Here is a 21,704-nt window from a genome sequence, read left to right on the forward strand (position 1 = left end):
AAAAAAAAAAAAAAGAAAGAAAAGAAAAAATACTATAACTAAGGAGCAAAGCCCATACCTTCTACCCCTTGGTGTAGAGAGGACTCAACTGGTTAGGTTATAGAAGGTAAATTAGTACTGAGTGTATGTAATAGTCCAAGGGATCAAGATACAACTTACAGAGGTGGTCAATATATAGAGGTCAGTCTTCCACTGAGTACATGAGGTGCATGTCTGATCTCCAAAAATTAGGGGAACTTAAGGAGGTGATCAATGTAGGGAGATGGTCAACTATGGTTCTATCTTCAACAGTGTATGCATGCATGTGCACGTGTGTGTGTAAGTGCAAAATGATATATCCACTCTGCAAAATAACAACTACCATCCAGCAATAAAGGGGAAGGAATTATTGATGTACACAATAGCTTGGAAAATCTCAAAGCCATTATGCTGAGTGAAAGAAACCAGTTTCAAAAGGTTACATGCCATATGATTCCATTTATATGACATTCTCAAAAAGACAGAACTATAATGTCAGAGAACAAATTAGTGGCTGGCAGGGGTAGGGATGAGAAGAATGTTATAACCACGAAGAGAGAGCACCAGAGGGTTTATTAGGATCATGGAACTGCATCCTGGTTTTGGTGAAGGGTACATAAATCTGTATATGCTTTAAAAATCATATAACTGTATACCTTAAAAAAGGCTGATTGTACTGTCTATTACTTTTTAAAGTAAAATAAATTTTTAAGAAAACGTTACAGTAAACCTAATACTAAATGGTGACTAGTTGTTCAAATAGACTTTCAGAGGAGAGCATTCCAGGCAAAGTGAAGAGCTGTAGTAAGTCTCCAAGGTTGAAATGTGTGGTATATTCAAGAAATAGTGAGGAAGTCAATGTGACTAAAGTGGAATGAGTAGAGGAGTGGACAGATGGTCAGATATGTAATGCGGAGCCAGATCACATAAGGCTGTAGGGCATTATAAAGACCCGGGTTTTTGAGTAAAATAGGGAGCCTCTGAAGGGTTTTGAGCAGAAAAGTTAATACAAGCTGATTTAATATTTTAAAAGGATCAGTCTCACTTCTCATCTGAAAATAGATGCATGGGGAGTGGGTAGAGGAGATGGCTGAGGGAAGATATCTTAGGAAGCTGTTTCAATAACCCAGGCAAGCCTGATGGTGGCTCAGTTCAGAGTGCTTGTGACACATGTGGTGAGAAATGGCTGGAATCTAGGTAGAATTTTCAAAGTATATCCAAGAGAATTTTCTAATGGATTGAATTGAATAAAGAATGAAGGAGTCAAGGATGACTTCAAATGTTCTGGACTGAGCAACCAAAAAAAATGAACAGATATCAACTGAAAATATGACAGTTTAGGGGAATGAATAGTAGTTCAATTTTGCATATGCTGTTTGAGATTTTGACAGCCAAATGGAGATTCACATTTGACTGGAAAGACCAATGTGCATCCAGTGGCCTTAGACATACTGACTGCATGGTGTGGCCTTTGGGTGGGAATATGGCAGGCTGATATCAGTTTCAAAGGCCCCAGAACATGGAGCTTACCACTCCCCTCCACCATTGTCCATTTAAATGAATTGCTGCTTTCTCCTGTAGCCCTTTCCTGCTGACAGTCTGCCAAAGCTAGCTGCTTTTTAGGACTTCACTGAGCAAGAACCTTAAGGCCAAGCCTCTTTCCCTCTAAGCCAGGAGGGTGTCTGTAGGAAAGCTTCCAGGTGAAGCCCCTAAGCTGGGAGCAGTGTGCAGGTGGCAGATCAAACTATCTGAGAGGGTGGGGTCAGAACCAGCCAGGGTCAAAGTAGGCACAGCCCAAACACCAGACCCACCAGTGACAGATTTAAAAACCCAGCAGTTTCCTGCTGTGGTCCGGGGGAGGGATATCTGAAGCCTGCAGCCTATGGCTTAGGGTTTCACAAAGCAGGATCACCTGAGGTCCTGCCTACTTTCTTCTACAAGAGGAGCAGGAAGGGCAGGGGGACCTGAGGACAGGGCTTCCAGGTGAAGTGACAAAAACCCTCTTGATCAAATAAATGTTTTTCTCTATTCATCCATTTATTTATATAATCTCTAAGAGGAGACATTTATATTTTCTAAATATCAGTATTTTCTTCTAAGTGCACAGAAATGATCTTGTGTCTCAAAGCTAATTAACATATGAAGAATCTGTTTCAAATACTAACGAGAATTTAGGAAATTTTTGAAGTACACTAAAAGTGGGAAGCCCGTATCTAACACTGACTGACCATGATCACTTGGGAAAAATGGCATTTGAGCTCCTTCTTGTTGCTATAGACATAGGCTCAAAAAACCTGCTCCCACCACATATGTACACAATTCATGCACAGGTATGTGTGAATACATTTGTATTATTCTAGGCTTGGTCTCTCATTTTGATTAACAATATTAGTCATTTTTTTCAATTCGATAAGTGAGAAATTTCTGAATTTAATAAGCCTGTCAATTTTATCAATAATCTTATAAACCATCCTTTCATATTACTGTCTGAGGACTTCAAAATATTTATCAAACATTAATTCATCAAATTTCAATGTGCAGGTGATTATATTGTCTTGACTTTATTCTACATAGGTTAAGTAAATGTGTATGGAAATATATAAAGGAAGAAAAAACAAAAATATCTATAAGAGCTTATTCCATTAGCATACTATGTTTAATTACTTGAATTTCATAAAGATTGTGAAATGAGGATATAAGCATATAAATTATTTCCCACTTCTATTTTAATTTAGAATACGCATTTTTTCCAAGGAAATTGTCAGTTGCCTAAAGACAAAGGACACAGATGGAGAATTTGGGAAGAGTTAAACCGGGCACACTCAGTCTCTTCTCCCAAAATAAGCACCAAGTCATTCTTCCTGCCTTTCTTAGAAACAGGTAGGATCTTTGAACACTCATTAAATACAAAGGTACCCTCAGATTAAGCCAGGCTTCTCATTAGGCAGATTTAGCACAGATTCATCATTAGATGGCACTCCAGCCTAACATCCAAAATAACTGAATCTACCAACATGTCTTCTCAGACATCCTCACAATCCAGTGTCCACAGCATGACAAACATGATCAACTCCATCCATCAGTTTGATCCCTGTCCTGGGATTACTCTAGTTTTCTACTTTGTGAACAACAATTCTTCCTGACTTTGTCTTGTTCCTTCCCTCCAGAAGCAACATGCCTGTGTTGATTTCTGGAGGGAGCAAGTATGCTCAGCTTTGCCCTTCCTGGATTTTCTTTTCAGGGTGACCTGGCCTCATGATGAATTAGAGAACTTCCTCTACAGCTGATTATATGACCTGTCTCTATAGGGGAGGGCTATGACAGTAGATTAATTTCAATGGAGGAGGAATAGTTTTCATATAGAAAGACTATATGGCCATGAATCTAAGCCATGTTGATCCTCATTAGCAAAAAGTTAATAGTTTTTATCTTTTCCTACTATCTTCCTCAATTGACCTTGAGCTTAGTAAAGAAGAAGATGTCAATATTGCCCCTAACCCTCCCAGTCATGTTTTTAAATATTATCTCTGTGTTAATGAGTATCAAATACGCCAGCCTGGGCATCTTCATACTCTCATTCCAGAAGGACCTGCAGTCCTCACCTTACTGTACGCAACATAGTATACTTTCCTGTGCACTATCAGGGATTCAAGGTAGTCTCAGGAAATACTGGTATAGAAGCTCCATTAAGGGAAAGATTTGTTCACTGCTGTACTCCAGTGCACGCGACAGTGCCTTGGGTATTAATAGGAACTGAGTATCTACTTATTGAATAAACATAAATATACTTTAGATATCTACTACATTGTCCATTTGGTGCTAGGCATTATTAGGTGATGATACTAAGTATATTTGTATTGTGTTAATAGTTTTCTAAGTACTCACATTTGATCCTTTCAATGACTCTGTAATATAGATAGAGAAGATACTATTTTCACTTTTAAAACATGGAAATTACAGGTCAGAAAGGTTAAATCTACTATTAGAACTTGGCCTCAAATGCAGGCATTGTAATTCTAATTTCAGAGCTCTTTCTTGATTTAACATGGTACCTCTTGCATTAAGGTTAATGCTTCATTAAATACTTCCACATGCAGTACTGAAATCATTTGTTGATTTATTGCACAAGATACATATTTACTGCATAAGATACATGTTTCATGTTGATGCGTGTAAACTTTAAAACACATATTTTCTTTAATTTTATCAATCTGTTTCAGTATGATCCCTGCCCCATTTGTACCAAGAGTACTTGAAGAATCTGCTGAACAAGATTCTTAAGCCCTATTACAAAAGTACTGACTTTTACTGATCAGACTCCCTGTGTATGGGTCAGATATTTCTAACAGGCACCCCATCTGCATACTAAATTTCAAGATCCACTAGATTCAATGGTCACTTCTTAGCTTTTCTCCAAACATTCTATTTGTAAATGCTTACACAAAAGCTTGCCAAGTAGCTATTATGAACTATATATTCTCCAAATATACCTTGTCCTATTGTAGTTTTTCACTAGAGTTTTAACTTTCTGTCCTAATCCTTTTACAAATTCTATCCATTCTAACAGGCATGCTCAAACACAATTCTACCATGAAGACTTTAATGATAGTTTTCCTCTTAAATGCTTTCACACTTGGTCTTTATCAGTTTAATCATACTAGACTATATCAAATAAAATTGTTATCAACAACTCCTTCTGGACAGCAAGAACTGTACCTGATATACCTTAGTATGTCACTGTGAATAATGTTAAATATTTATTATAAATAAAGGACAGTGAACTGCTCCCAGAAAATTAGCAAAAACAAATATTGAATATCTCGGGGAGATGAAAGATGTGATGGAAACCAAATGTCTAAGGTATTACAGTACTACTTCTACAAGAAAAGGCCCAGGCAGTATTTGGCAAATAGTAGGTACTCCATGATTTCTTCCATTGCCTGAAAGATACTAAATATGAATTAGCTGACAAAAAAAAGAACTAAATTCTTCACGTTAGCTACTATGATATCATACTATGAATAAATTCTAAGAGATTAGTCAACTTTATTTATAAAATTGGAAAAATATGAACATTTAAGTATGTTTCTTCTTAATACATAGAAATGTTTCAAGATAGTTGGATTCCTATTTCTGCACTATTTTATTAATATTTACCACTTTTTAAACTAGACACATGTCTTGAGATTTTTGCTAAGCCCCTAATGAAATAAGGCAATTTGGGGCCAAAGGTAGAGAGTAATGATACAAAACCATGTCCTACTCTATTAATTTAGGATTTTTCAAGGTGTTTGAAATTTATTAATATCTCAAGGGATACTGTTGGTTACTGTTACCTTAGTCCTACTATAAAGTATCAGAAATAACAAGATCCAATTAATTTAACAGAATTTCATTTAATAAGTATATTTAAAGTTCATCTCTTCCAAAAACAGCATTTTAATTACATTCAAATTGTATTCATTTTAAATATCAACAAACCCATCATTTACATACAGGGATAGATATTATAAAACAGATGGAAATTAAAACAAGTCTTATTTTTTAAAAGTCCCTCCAAATTTAGAACACTGTGAACTACTAAATACATACTAAAAATGTATGTGTTATCAGGAAAACACAAGTTGCTCTAATAGGAAAGAACTATAATATACATACAATGGAACATAATTCACATAGGCTCAATTTACAGGTATGTCTCAAAGTACAAAAAAAATTAACTACAAATACAGGCAAAAATCACACCTTACATTCTAGACTAATGCACCAATATATAATGTTTTCCCGGAGAAACAGAAGGGTTCTCAAGATTTTCCACTGACCCATGATTTTCAAGTCTTTGTTCTCAAATACAGAAGTGGAGGACGTAGGTTCCTTTTTGTGTTTAATTCAGTCATGTTTAGGGGTTTTATTAATAACAACAACTGAAATGTATTATGAGAAATGCTACCAAACCTGTTCTATTTAGAGCTCAGTAACCGAGACATTTCTCTCATTCTTCCCTATACTTCCATTTTCCCTTCAAAAAGTCTCTCAAAGTTCATATAGAGTGGTAGTAAAGAGATCAAAGATGGCAAAGACATATAAGACTTGGCACTAGCACAGGTTTATAAAAAATCATCCCCCATTTATTAAATCATATATTCAAAAAAGGAAAATTGGATCTGAAAATGTAAGTCAGAGAAAACATACAAAAAAAATTATATGGAAGAAGGCATTTTGAATTGTGGTGCTTATGGGCTTTAGTTTGGAAGACTTCCAAGCAATCAACCTACCAGTAACTGTGGAGTATTTTTTAAATTTATATTAACTTGTTTAAATTGTTAACCTGTCTAAATCAAGTTTCTATAGCCAAAACAAAAAGTTCACAATTACTGTGCTCAAATGACAGATGTGTGAAGGTTGTTAAGTGAGAGGAAGGAGTGTGGTACACGTCAGGTTAAGAGGCAGAAGGAGAAATAAATCTAAGCACTCAATCTGATCTGACCAAAGGCAAGGAGGAATTCTTTGCCTTTCTTCAGATTTTATACTGTATTTCATAATCACAGAAAAAGAACATCCCTCCTTTTTTTCTTAATGTGTCTCAGGTTAAAGATGGCAGAAGGAATACCCCTTAATATCTATATTTAAAAGGGACATTTTTAGAATTTGGTTGGTTGTGGGGTTTTTTTTTTTAATGGTAAGTATTAAGAGTTGACTCTTAAAATTATATTTAGAAGTATTTAGGCCTCTTTACATTAAAACTTTATAAGTCGTCAATAAAAGCTATAATTAAGTGAGGTTTCTTTTGTTTATTTGTTTTATTTACACATGGGATCTGGCTATGTTGCCCAAGCTGGACTTGAATTCCTGGGTTTAAGGGATCCTCTGACCTCTGCCTTTGGAGTAGCTGGAACTATAGGTGCATACTACCATGCCTGGCTTGGCTATTCAGTTTTTTAAAGAAATGAAATGCTTAACATCAAATTAAATTTGTTTAAAATAACTGCTATTGTGTCAAATAATGAAACTACTACTACTATATTTATTCATTAAAAACATTACATAATTATTCCCTATGATCACTATAAAATTTAAACAATCCATTTTGCTTGTGTATGAAGATATGAAGACAGTGTTTCTGAAGCAACACTCTAAACCAGAAAGGTCTAATAGTAACACACAACCCCGACTCTGTTTTTGGAAGTCAGTGCATTCAGTGGTTATAAAAAGTCAGGAAGTTATTTCACCGCTAAGGAGTTCTGGAGGATTAAAAAAGAAGTAAAGATAAGATGAATAATCTAAAAGTTATCATAATGATCACAAATGCTGCCAGTATTCAAAGGAAAGTATGATATAACCTGAGTATTAATCAGTTGTGGTTTTTTCTCCCAATGGAAGGCGTTCCCATAACTGGAGCAACTGTTCACCAACCTGAGGTTCTAGCTCCTAAAAAACACAAAAGTCAAAATAAACATGAAAAGAACTAGACAGAAATTTTTTAAAATACCAAAATCTATATTAATAAAAATGTAAGAAAATCACTTTAAATTTCTCATTTTCCTACTAGAACAAGCTAAAATCATATGGTATGCATTTTTTCCTAATTCTTTGCTTTAAGGTTTATGGGGTCAAAGTCCAGATTTAACATTGTAGTTATCCTTGTTTGTACAGGGGTAAATTAAAAAATAATAAAAGAAAAAAAAGAGTGCAGTTTATCTGTCAATATGTCAACTTTTGTGACAAAGTGGTGACAGGTGTCCATAAGTCCTTCTAGAACTTTGTCTATCTGGAAATAATGGATTTTTTTTTTTTTTTTGAGACAGAGTAAGAGACTGTCCTGGGTAGAGGGCCATGACATCATAGCTCACAGCAACCTCATACTCTTGGGCTCAAGTGATCCTCTTCCCTCAGCCTCCCCAGTATCTGGGAATAAAAGCACCCGCCACTACATTGCCTAGTTTGTCTGTTGTTTAGTAGTGACAATGTCTCACTCTTGCTCAGGCTAGTCTTGAACTCCTGAACTCAGGCAATCCACCCACCTTGGCCTCCCAGACTGCTAAGATTACAGGCGTGATTTACAGCCCCCCCTCCCCCATGCTGGGCCTGTGATTTTGTTTCTAATGGAGACTTAGCAAAAACACTCAACTGGAAATTCCAGAGATTTACTGTGAACTCTACCTAGCACATTAGACGTTTTGAGGTTTTTCTCCTAACAAACTATCTTTGGTGACTACACATTCTTACCTTAGAAATTACTAAAATTAAACTTACTTCAAAATCATTATTATAGGATAAAAATGAACAGAACACCACTTTATAGTCCTCCTGTGGCATGATATTTCTCATAAACATTTAAAAAGCAGCCGCTTTTCACATGGTGACCTGAAGTGAGTCACACTGGTTCAAACAAATTATTAGCTATGCAAAACTTAGTTATTATCTGTGCAAAATTTTTGCTTAGGCAAAACTAACCTCAGAATCTATTTCCTCCTACATAAAACTGGACTAATAACTCGTTTTATTCATAAAAAAAACTTATAATGCAGGTAGCACAGTATTTGGTCAATATATACAGAGTGGCCATTGTGTGCGATTTAAAACTACACATGAACTTTATGGACACCGTGTATTAATTCCCATCACCTTAAATGGCTTAAAATGCATGTAAGCAGCATGATGAAGGCAAACCAAAATACAAGTGAAACAAGACAACAGACTATAAAAAGGTTATTTACCGTACATAATTAGTTAAAACAACAGAGAAACTAGATACCATTGTCATCCTGAGACTTTGATCAAATTACCTCAGAATTGCACTCAGTCTTGATCACATGTTTAGTTAGCAAGACAACAGAAATCTTCATGAAATAACTTTTAAATATTTCACATAGAGAAATCTTTATAAAGAAGCCAAATTTACAAAATGTTAAAAATGCAATGAGCTATAAGACACCTTTCCTTTCCAAATAGGATTTTATTGGCTTTTTATGTAGCTGGATCACTGTTTCCCATGTGCATATAGAATATAAAATTTGTATTCTTATACTTCCTCCTCAAAACACTGAATAACAGCAAAATAAAACAGAAACAAATGAAAAATTTGTAAATGTCATTGTATACCTGCCCATCTCTGCTTATCTGTACTTTCTTGTTGTCATTCCACGGATTGAGTAAATGGTGTGCAAACTGAAAGGGAAGACTCTCCTTCCGTATCCACTCTACCTTAAATACTCCTCCTAGTCCAGCTGAGCCCCATTCCTGGCTCTTCTCTCTTCCTATCTCAGAACACATCCTAGAAAATCCCTGTGGATAAAATGGGAGGAAGGAGTAGAGGTGAGGATAATATTAAAATGTCTAAATTCAATTTATCTGATTAGGGTGAGTTTTTTAACCTTTAAGATATAATATAAATGTAACAGATGCCTAACAAAGGCAAAAAATGAGCTACTTATTAATTTTTCTTATAAAAGGATTTATTAACAAATCTTAGAGAAAAGACCAATTCTAGTCTTAGAATATAATTTCAAATATTAACAGATAATTTCTAAATAATGTATCATTTCTAAGTCTACATTTATTCCGAGATAAATGAATAAAATCTAATTAAGTTTTTATTTCCAAAAATTATAATAAATGTCACATAAATTTATTTTATAAATTCAGATACAGCATACATTAAGTCAACATGAGTTAATAAACACCTCATTTCTTAATTGCCAATACTAACTTTCTTGGCCTATTTAAATAAATATTTTTTTTAAGTCAAGCTTCTCATTTTTTTTTATTTTTTATTTTTATTAAATGATAACTATGTACATTAATGCAATTCTGGGGTACAGTGTGGTGTTTTCACATACAATTTGAAATATTTTCATCAAACTGGTTAACATAGCCTTCATGTCATTTTCTTAGTTATTGTGTTAAGACATTTATACTCTACATTTAGAAAGATTCACTTGTACCCTTGTAAGATAAACCATAGAAGTGATCCCTCCACCCATTCCCCCATCCACTTGAGAATTAGTAAATCTAAAGTTGCCTTTGGAAGGAAAAACTGTTGTGTTCAGAAGGAAAAAGGCTCTGATAAGGCATAAACAAAAATATCCCAGTTCTATCTCTCCCTTGAAGATGCACTATACTCCTCTTTCTCTCTCTGCATATATTCTCTCTTTCTCTCTCTTCTTTCTGCATTAAAAGGCAATGTCACTTTATAATGTAGTATAATAAACAGTAAAAAGCCAGGTTTTTCTTTGTTTGTTTTAAATCTCCTATGTTTTAACTTAAAGCCATAACAACACAATTTTACTGTTTCAGGATGGCTCACCTGGAAATGTCCAGATCCTTGAACAGAAAATACCAAGTAAACCATGCTGCTTTCCCAAAAGGCTCGATTGAGCTTTCGCTCATTACTAGGGGTTGTAGACCAGATACCCTTCTGCTGAGAAATTTCAAGGTTTCTCAAATTGCTACTCTTCATTATAAAGTATCGAATAGGCATGTTTGGTCTTGGTGAAGGAGATTTTGAGCCCTAGAAAAGAATGCATAAGTTTTTGAAAGGTAATTGGACCTTTCAAAATCAATATACCCCATTAAATAACATCTTCACAAACATATAAACCAAAGTATTTACCAAATATTCAGTAAGTACAAATAGTTCCATCATGACTGAATACCTATGCAAGGGTCAATCAAAATGAAGTTGAAGAGCCAAAAATACGAGTAAGTACTCATTTTTCAAGCTTATCAATAAGGCTCTTGGAACACCAACATTGGGGATTTATACTCCAAATGTACATTCAGAATGTGTTTTAATAAACCTTCAAAATCCAGCAACAAAACAAAAATTGCTCCAGCCTACTGCCTGGAAGTAGTTTCCAGTTGACAAAGAGCAACAGAGAGCCCAGTGGTCTCAATGAATTGTGAAGACAGACTGAAATTTAGAAACCAAGGCAACTAGAATTTGAATGGCATGATTGAAGGGAGTTGTCCTGAAAGCTCCAAAGTAACTACAGAGTGGTCTCTACAAGGTTTTGACTGAGTACTGTCCTGAATTGGGGGGGGGGGGGTCTGAAGCTAGGGAAAAAATCTAAACGGTAACAACAGACCAGACAATTTTCAGGGTTTACACATGGAGGGAATATTTCATGTTGCCCTCAGACAGAACAAAGAGACCTTATGAATACATAGGGCATTGGCCCATAGAAGGGTCATACCACAGTAATAGAACTAAATTAAGATCAGAATAAAGACCGCTCAGGCAGCGCCTGTAGCTCAAAGGAGTAGGGCGCCAGCCCCATATGCCAGAGGTGGCAGGTTCAAACCCAGCTCTGGCCAAAAACTGCAAAAAAAAAAAAAGAATAAAGACCGCTCTGGACACGCCCTGACACTACTTAAATGCAAACCTAAAAAGGATTAATTAACTGATGATCACAACTTGTGTATCAGAACAAAATTGAACACTATTTAGAGGAATACAACAAAAACCTAGCAGTCAAACAAAATTTCAAAAAAAGCAAAGAAACAAGAGAATATGACTCATAATGAGGAAAAAAGTATTCAAAAGAAATAGATTTAGGTATGACAGAGATGATATAATTAGTAGACAAGAATGTTAAAGCATCTATTATAAATACATTCATTTTGTTCAAGAAGGTAGAGAAAAATATGAACATGAGGAAAGAAATGAAAGATATTTTTAAAAGACCCAAAGATAACCTCTAGAGATGAAAATATAATATTTGAAGGCAAGTAACATGTGAACGTAAAGATGTAACAACAGAAATTATTCACAATGAAGCAACAGAAATAAAACTGAACAAAAAGAAAAGAACATCAGCTACCTGTGGAACAATATCAAGTAGATTTACATTTGTATTTTCACAGTCCCAGAAAGGAAGGTCTTCAGCAAAAGTAAATGATACAAGATGGACATCACATCAACACAAAAGAATGAAGAAAAGACTCGCAAGTAAATGAATAATATAAAAGACAGTTTTCTGACTTTTAAATCTTGATAAAAGATAACTGACCATGTAATGCAAAAATATTGCATTGTAGCATTTATGTAGAATAAAATGTATGAAAACAATAACACAAAGGGAATGAAGGGTAAAATAAAAGAACACAGGTGCAAGGTTCTCAAAACTACACCTGAAATACCGTAATATTGATTCAAGGGGCACTAGAAATAAGTTAAAAATAGCTTTACCAGTGAATTCTATCAGACAAATACCAATTCTATACATCTCTTCTAAAATACTAAAGTGAAAGGAACACTTCCCAACTAATTTTAAGAGGTAAGCAATACCCTGATACCAAAATCATACAAATACAAGAAACCTACAGAATAATAGCCCTCATGAACCAAGATTACTTAACAATATTCTTGATTTAACAAAATCAAATCCAGCAATATATAAAAAGGGTACCATCATGACTGATATATAAACATTAAAAAAAATCAATCAATGAAATTTACAAAAAAATGCCTTCCTCCTAGGATCAGGGAAAAGATGTCTGCTCTCAACACTTTTATTCAATATTTTACTCAAGACTGAAGCCAAAAAGATAAGGTAAAAAATAGATAAATAGCAATCAGAATGAACACATAAAAAGTAAAACTATTAACAAATGGTATGATTATCTTTGTAGAAAATCCACAGAAAGCTACCTGAAAAACTAATAGAATAAATAAATTAAAAATGGTCATGGATACAGGGCAAATATACAAAATCAAACATATTTCTATATACTGTCAATGGATACCTGGAAATAGAAATTTTATAAACCAATAATATCAAAATTATTAAACACTTAGGGATAAATTCAATTAAAAAGTGTGTAACGCCTGTACTGTTGAGATTTACATAAAACATTTTTGTGGGAAATTAAAAGGATACCTAAATGGGATATCTAAACAGAGAGATATACCATGCTTATGGGCTGGCATAGTAAAAATTATTGTTGATTTTCTTCAAATTATTCTGCTACTTAATATATCAAACTTTTTTCTGTAGAAACTGAAAAGCTGACTCTAAAGTTCATGTGAAAGCACAAAGGACCTAGAATAACAAAAAAAAAATTTTTTTGAAAAAGATGAACAAAGTTAGAAGACAAACATTAACTGACTTTAAGACTCACTATAAAACTTCTAAAATCCATTCAGTGTGTCATTAAAAAAAAGTACAGATCTAACTGAACAGAACCAATGAACAGACCACATATTTGTGGTCAACTTTTGACAGAGGTACTACAGCAATTCAATGGGGGAAAAAATGTTTTTCAACAAATGGTACTAGAAGAATTATGTAGGTCAAAGCCAAAAAATGATCCATGACTTACCATAAAATAAACAAAACCTAACTTGTAATAGATCATATACCTTATACCTAAATGTAAGAATTCCAGAAGAAAACACAGGAGAAAATCTTTGCCATCTTGGTTTTGGTAAAAATTTCTTAAGACACAAAAAATATGAATCATAATAGAAAAAATTAATGAAATGGAGCAAAATTAACAACATTTGCTCTTCAAAAGATACTGTTCAACATCCATTAGTTACTGCGAAAAAACAAATTAAAGCTACAATTAGCTGTCACTGTCTACCCTTAGAATGGCTAAAATTACCAAAAATAATAATGTGAGTATATGTAGCAAATGGAGCTCTTACAGATTGTTGAAAGGCAGGCAAAATAGTACAGCAAACAGTTGGGTAACTTCTTATAAAGTTAAGTATATGATTATCATACAACCCAACCCAACAATCCTACTCCTGTATTTATTTGCCCAAGAATAGAGCATATTACACACAAAGACTTGTATTGGAATGCTACAGAAGCTATATTCACAATAGCCAAAAATGGAAACAACCCAAATATGTCTATCACTATGAATGGATAAGCAAACTATAGTATATTTATACAATGGAATACTACCCAAGAATAAAATAAACTAAAAAAAAAAAAGAATAAAATAAACTAATAGTACACTCAACAATATAGATGAATTTTAGAAGTATTATATTAAGTGAAACAGGCTAGATACAAAAAGCTACATACATATGATTCTATTTATAAGAAGTTCTAGAAAAGGCAACTATAGGCTCCAGACAGATCAGTGGTTACAAAGCACTGGGGGTGATAAAAATATTTTGTACATGACTGTGGTACAGTTACCTAACTGCATATATTTCTTAAAATTCACTAAATTGTGTGGCTTAAATTGGCAGATTTTATTGTGCATAAGTCATACCTTAATAAAGGTATTTAAATTATAAACCAAAACCTAAGAATGAAAATCTATAAAAACATTCCTTTTCCTCTTATTTAAAAGAGTATGTCAGCAGAAATATTCACCAAAGCCCATGTAGCTAAAAAAGTTCTAATCAAAATACTTACTTACTCAGCTACTAACAATGCAGGAAAAGTGAAAGTCATCACATTCTGAACATTTGATGTCAGTCATAATACAAATTTTTAAAAGACAGTTTTCAATTCTGTATGAACATTTCCTACAGCCCTACCCTCATCTTGTTTTCTGTTTTTAAATATAACCTTTGAAATGCAGAAATCAATTAACAGTTGAAAGTAACCATTGTTTTCAATTTGAAATTATAAACCAAAATTAAATTAAGATAATCTCTGTAAAAAAAAAAAAAAAGATGATCTTATTGTCATTTGTTTGAACAAAAAAGGTTCTAAAGAAAAAGAAAGAAAATAATGAATTGCCTTAATACATGCCATTAGTAGGTGTTAGTTTTAAAACACTGAAGACATTAAAAACTAGAAATACTTAGCAAGCAGGAAAGACTTAAAAGTTTACTCAAAGTGTCTCAAGTTTGCCAACTTCAACTTCAATGTAGAACAGAGGCCACTGTTCAAATTTTTAACATTAGATACGCTACAAACATGGTCCTTACTATATCTATGTTTAGATACTCTACCTTTCCTGAGGATGGAGGAGAAGGACTAGCACAAGGACTTGGGTAACTACTACTGTCTGTAGATTTCACAGAAGATTGATCTGATCGATCATCAGTGCTTCGTTTAGGATGTAAAATTCCTCTGTCTTTGTACTTCTGAGGTGGGTGTAATGCTGGAGATGGAGATTTCATCAATACTCTTGAGCAAGAAAGAAGGAAAGATCAGTTATATATATGTTTATAAAACAAAGCAGATGCCATTTCAATCCAAAGTCCCAGCAATACTGTGATTTATGAAACAGTATTCTAAATTACTGGAGTCAGGAAATATCAATATCTACAAAAGTACTAAATTTACAACTAACCAGGTCTGTGATCCTTACTAAGTCTCTTAACTTACCTAAGCTTTAATTTCTTATCTGTTTAAAAAAACTATTAGATTAGATAAACTCTAAGACTCTTCAAAAATTCTATGAATAAATGCTGTAAACTTGGAAGTAGGGGATATTATAATTTTTTCAAGAGTGTAGGTCTTTGTGAAACAACCAGACATTAAACAATATAAAGGTCACAAAACCAACTATAAAATATTCTTGCCAACACACTCAATCTAATCAACCTCTGAGAGCTAACTACCAGTTTACATGAAATACATAGAGTATAGGAATAAATGGTGCCAATAAAAAACAAAGAGACAAGCACAGAATGTGAGACATCTTATAATCCCACTGATCTAGTTTATTCAAAAAAGTCAATAGAGGAACTACTCTAGATCACAAGAGACCCAAGAAACATGACATCCTTATATAATGCCTGGGTCTTCCTTGCATGCTCATTCAAATAAATCAGTAATTTAAAACTGAGAATATAATTTTATCGGAACTGGTAACCACTCTGGTTATGTAGGAAAATGCTCCTATTTTTATTAGATGCACATTTAAATATGTAAGGGTAAAATGACATGGTGTGTCAGATTCACTTTGAAATATGTAAGCAAAAAAAGATACAAGAAAATTTTGGTGGTTAAATCAAGTAGATGAAAATCTTGGCAATTGTTGGAGTTGGCAATAATGGAGTTCCATTATTGTATGCCATTTACTTTGTTTTAACAGTACTTATAATAAATAAATTTAAAACAAAAAAGTTGATAAGTTTTCAATAATTCATTAGTTGTTCTTAGTTTAAACATTTAATAATTCTTAAAATTATAATTACTCTATGTTCAAGTAGTGTATCCCCAAATTTCATTTTTCTATCAATAAATATCTTAGATCCAGGATTCTTTTGCAAATAAAATGTCTACAGCCTAAAGATATTAATAAGAATTAATAAATGTCTACAGCCTGAAGATATTAATTAATAAGATATGAATGAACATCTGACTAACAAAAAATTGGCAAGACATGAACAATAACTTTTCGGGGGTATTTTCTCCAGTGAACTAAAGTCCAGTGAATTACCTAGCAATACAGTGGCATCATCATAGTTCACTGCAACCTCACACTCCTGGGATCAAGAGATCCTCCTGCCTCAGCCTCCCAAGTAGCTGGGACTGCAGGTACATACACTATCACACATGGCAAATTTTTTCCATTTCTGGCAGCGATGGGGTCTTTCTCTTGCTCAGGCTGGTCTCTAATTCATGACCTCAAGCAATCCTCCTGCCTCAGCTTCCCAAAGTGCTAGGATTATAGGCATGAGCCACCACACCTGTTCTATAAGGTAATAGTTTTAAAATATTATAAAAACACACTATTCTAAGACAAATCATTTTCCTTGAGAAAATGTCAACTATTTTGACAAAATGTTACAAATGTACCTTTCTGCAGCAGTGGACTCATCAGAAAATTCAGTATCTGCTGAGCTTTTTCTACTATTATTTGACCTCCAAGATGATGCCAAAGGAAGTTCTTCTGAAGACATAGGCCTTGGCCTTTGGCCAATCCCAGATGGTTGCTGTAAACCTGCAGACTGTTCTTCAGTGCTTAAAACAGCTATAATTGCTCTTATGGTAGCTTCATCGACTTGAGACCAAGGTTTAGATGGTGCTCTCATTCGGCGTAAAAATAAGCTATGCCACTTCTGTCTGAGTTGTAGCAATAAACTGGCTGCCTGTAATAAAAGTGTCCTCAGTTCAAATAGATAAAAGTAAAATGTACATCACATATACAAGATACTTACACAAGACACTTATTTGCTTATTAGTTAAGGTCTGCAATTTGTTTCCAAAGAACATACTTTAAATTTCATATAATTTACTCTTAATTCTACTCTCTATTGAATGAATGAAATAATTTCTCATTTATAAAACTCTAGGCACTAGAAACACAAAATCAAATGAAACAGCCTAGTAAGAGAGATAGTAATATTAGTTAAGTTGGAATATAGGGCATATTCTGGGAAAGTAACAGTAGGACAAGTAGATTACATTTAGTTCTATTCATGCTGTTATTTTAATGCCTGTAGAACATCCAAATGATTATGTCCAGAAGGCAGTTGGACTCACATAAAGGCCCAAGCTAGAGATATAAATTTGAGAGTCATCAGTGCATAAATGGCTACTAAATCTACAGACAGATATAAGGTCCCTGCGGACTGTGCAGATAGAATGAGACAACAGTAAGGCACAGAACTTAAAATTGAAGACAAAAACACATCTAAAATATAAGGCACAACACATACAGAAGAGTCAGTGAAACAACTCAACAAGGAATGACTAAAAGGAAGAATTAGCAAAGATCAATGTCACGTTAACTCGTGATAAAGAAGGTGGAACAAGAATAAGGAAGAAAAATGGAGAAGAAAGGATTACAAAAAGGAGGTTATGGACAGCAGTGCCAAGAGAAGTCCCATTTCTGAGGTACTTCAGATGAGCTTTGAGAACAGTTGACCTTGGGGAGTACAGTTTCAGTGAAGTAACAGGTTGGTGGGAATGAAGTAAAACCGCACTAGGTTGAGGTGGTAAATGAATGGATGGCATAAAAGTAAACCTAACAGTGACAACTACAACAGCTCAGCTACCCCACAAAAGGCACAGAAAATGATCTTTAAAAGTAGAGTTGGAACTAAGGGAGACTTTGTCCAGAAAATGTATTTTTGAGACAAAGTCTCACTTTGTCACCCTTGATAAGTATACCATGGTGTCACAGTTCACAGCAACCTCCAACGCTTGGGCTCAAGCAATCCTCTTGCCTCAGTATCCCAAGTAGCTGGGACTACAGGTGCCTACCACAATGCCCAGCTATTTTTAGAGATAAGATCTTGCTTTTGCTCAGGCTGGTCTCAAATTCCTGAGCTCTAGTGATCCATCTGCCTCAGTTTCCCATGGTGCTATGATTACAGGCATGATCTACCAAGACCAGCCAGAAATTTAATCCGATAGAAACATTTCTCTCCCCCAATCTGAAGTATATGGAAAGAGACAACAGAATGAACTCCTATTTCTAACAAACAGTTACACAAAATAAAAGGAGTTCTTGTGTACGCAATAGTCAACACCTTTTTTATATATATGGAAATATTCAAATATTAATTCTGTGGTCTAAATGTTTTTGCCCCCCTCTAAAAATTCGTGTTGAATTTAATCCCCAATGTAATGGTATTGGGAGGTATTGGCTTTTGAGAGGTGATTGAGTCATGAAGCCTCTGCCCTCCTGAATGGGACCTTACAAAAGGGCTTGACAGAAGGAGTTCACCCCTCTTGACCTTTCACCTTCTGCCATGTGAGGATATATATATATATAAAGCACTCTCTCCGCTAGAGGACACAGGGCACAAGGCATCATCTTGAAAGTAGACGGCAGCCCTCAGCCTATGCTGGCACCTTGATATCAGACTCATCAGCCTCCAGAGCTATAATCAATATGTTTTCATCTTCATAAATTACTCAGTCTGAGGTATTCTGTTATAAGACCACAAATAGACAATTACCTTCCTTAAATACTGAGTTACTCTTAAGTTTTTCAAGTCCTCTGTTGGTTTATTCTGCTGGAATAAACCCCAATACAGCAGAGTGTACAAGGGCCCTATGAAAATTGAAAAACAAACTACATTCTCTAATACCAAGAACTCAATATTGAAGATAACTTTCATATTGCACATCAATTCATGTTATCTAAATAAAAGACATGTATTACACTACTAAAAAGTGACTTACCTCTGGCTCTAGTTTGAAATTGAGCCACTCATCAAGTTTCAAGGCTGCCAAATTAGCAGTAGTTCTGTCCTCCATTTCACTATCACTACTGTCATTGGGAATGCCATCCACTGTCCAAACACATAATGCAAGAAAAATATCATTTTTACCACCTCACATTATAGTTAAAAGTAAGCAGAATACATACTCTTTACATACTCAAATGCTCCTGACACACTAAAATGTTGTATGGGAAGTTCTCCAAACTCAAAAGGTCACAAATTAAATCTCAATATTTAAAAGGAGGAAAAGAAAGGACATTTTGAAAACTACAATCTCTAATCATAATGCAATAAAACAAAAAAGACAAGAACTTAAAAACTGAAAGACAAGCTTTAAATAACAACTGAATTAAGAAGAAACAAAGAACATACTTAGAGAAAGGGATGAATACACAACAAGAACTGTGGAATGATGTGTTCAAAGCAATACTCATGTAAATTGGGGTTGCAATTTTTTTCTTTTCTTTTTCTTTATGCCTTTCTGGAGATAGAGTCTTGCTCTGTCACCTGGGCTAGAGAGCAGTGGCATCACTATAGCTCACTGCCACCTCAAACTCCTAGACTAAAGTGATTCTCCTCCCTCAGCCTCCCGAATACCTGGGACTAAAGAAACACGTCACCCCACCACACTTGGCTAATTTTTCTGTTTTTGTATACATTTCTACTCTCTCCACACAAACTCAACTCCCTCCAGGCCCCTTATACCACTAACAGTGCTCTTGTCAAGGCCACTGATGACTGCCATAGTACCAAACACAACGTTTTAGGTCTAAATTTTTTTTCAGTTTCAAGGTATCATTCAATAGAATTGACCACTCACCACTGCTTTCTGGAAACACTGAGCCACTTTTTCTGCCTCTACTCAAATTTATATATTCTCCTTAGGAAATCTATTCTCTTGTCTTTGCATATCATTTATGATGTGGTGACTTCCAAATCTGTATTGCTAGTTTAGGTCACTTCCCTGACTCCCAGATATGTATATCCTTCTGAAAAAAATTCACTTAGGATGTCTTACTATCTCAAACTTAATGTGTCTAAAACAGAACTCTTGACTTCTCCCCTATACAACCTGCTCTTCCCAAGTTTTCTGGATTGCAAATAATTGGCATTATTATTCAGCCAGCTACTATAACCAAAACCTGAGAATTATAATAGACTCTTCCCTCTTTCCCTTACTACTCACATTTAATCTAGCAGTTACTAACACCTCCAAAATAATTTTGAATCTACTTCTATCATCTGTCACTGCCCTAGTTCTGAGTTATCATCATCTGTTATAAGACTACTGCAAGAACTTCCTATCAGCCTCCCTACATTCTTTTATTCTTGGCCCTTCAGAAACCCACTCCCTCTTAGCCAAAATGACCTTTTAAACATAAATCACATGTCAGTCCCTTACTTAAAATTTGTTAATGACTTTCCTTGCATTTACTATGGCCTACAAGTTCATGCCTTCCTTTTAACCTTATCTCACTGCCCTTGCCCACTGATCAATGTGCTCCAATCACATAGGCTGTCAGTTCCTATATCATCTCCGAGCACAGAACTTAGAGCTTTCTGTCTTCTATGTATGGCACATTTTTGCTTCTTCACGTAGATGGTTTTTTCTCATACTTCAGGTCTCAGGGTGAGTCTCATCTCAGAGAAGCTTGTCTAAGATCCCTTTCAAAAGTAAGTCATGCCTAAAATAGTCTTCTTTGTATCTCCTGACAGCACCATGCAGATTGTTTTACTATCTACCCCTACTACTGTGCAACCTCCTGACGACAGAAACACCTTGTCTTCTATTAAATCCTCAATGCCTAGCACAGTACCTAAGGTATAACAGACGCTGAATAAATACTTGCTGTAACACTGAACAGCAAAAAATTCAAAACCATCAAGATGTCCAACCATAAAGGAACATTTTAACACACTGCGCTACACTTAAACATGATAGATTATTTTGCAGCCATTAATATTAAATATTTAAAGTCTTTTTCATATTCTATATAATGAAGAGAATAGAATATAAAATAATAGTATGAGTGAAATAATTTAAAGTATATAAATACAATAGAAAACTATATTAGGTTTTGCATAAGGTTTACATTATGGGTGACTATTATTATTATTTTGTTTGTTTGTTTTTTCTTTTTTTGAGACAGAGTCTTATGCTGTTACCCTGGGTAGAGTGTCGTGGCATCACAGCTCATAGCAACCTCAAACTCTTGGGCTTAAGCTATTCTCTTGCCTCAGCCTCCCAGGTAGCTGGGACTACAGGCACCTGCCACAGTGCCCAGCTATTTTTTGGTTATAGTTGTCACTGTTTGGCAGACCCAGACTGAATTCAAACCCACCAGCTCTGGTGCATGTGGCTGTGCCCTAGCCTCTGAGCTATAGGCACTGAGCCTATTATTAAGAAACAATTGCCTTTATTTATGTCAAACTATCATTTAAATTCAAGTGAAAAAGAAAAATAAACTTCTTCCCATCAGGAAGATTAATCAAAAACATACAAGTCAAAGTGAAGTTACCTTAGAAATTAATTTCAAGAAGTAGTATACTTTAGTATTTCCTAATAATCTTAGTATATGAAAAGGGA

General features: G+C 34.6%; 1 protein-coding gene across 1 annotated transcript in view; it reads right to left on the reverse strand.

Annotated features, from left to right (window-relative positions):
* Nucleotides 1–7,019: 7,019 nt before the first annotated feature.
* YTHDC2 (YTH domain containing 2) overlaps nucleotides 7,020–21,704 on the reverse strand; it is a 66,860-nt gene continuing 52,175 nt past the window's right edge. Inside the window, exons 24-30 of the mRNA XM_003788911.2 lie at nucleotides 19,077–19,186; nucleotides 16,740–17,032; nucleotides 14,942–15,119; nucleotides 10,325–10,528; nucleotides 9,121–9,303; nucleotides 7,359–7,446; nucleotides 7,020–7,259 (exon numbers count right to left, since the gene is read on the reverse strand). Of these exons, the coding sequence (XP_003788959.1) occupies nucleotides 7,366–7,446; nucleotides 9,121–9,303; nucleotides 10,325–10,528; nucleotides 14,942–15,119; nucleotides 16,740–17,032; nucleotides 19,077–19,186 (1,049 nt within the window). The 3' untranslated portion in view covers nucleotides 7,020–7,259; nucleotides 7,359–7,365. The remainder of the gene's footprint in view (nucleotides 7,260–7,358; nucleotides 7,447–9,120; nucleotides 9,304–10,324; nucleotides 10,529–14,941; nucleotides 15,120–16,739; nucleotides 17,033–19,076; nucleotides 19,187–21,704) is intronic.

Source organism: Otolemur garnettii, unplaced genomic scaffold (assembly GCF_000181295.1).
Source record: "Otolemur garnettii isolate 467f Iridium unplaced genomic scaffold, OtoGar3 scaffold00030, whole genome shotgun sequence".
Classification (NCBI taxonomy): Eukaryota; Metazoa; Chordata; class Mammalia; order Primates; family Galagidae; genus Otolemur; species Otolemur garnettii.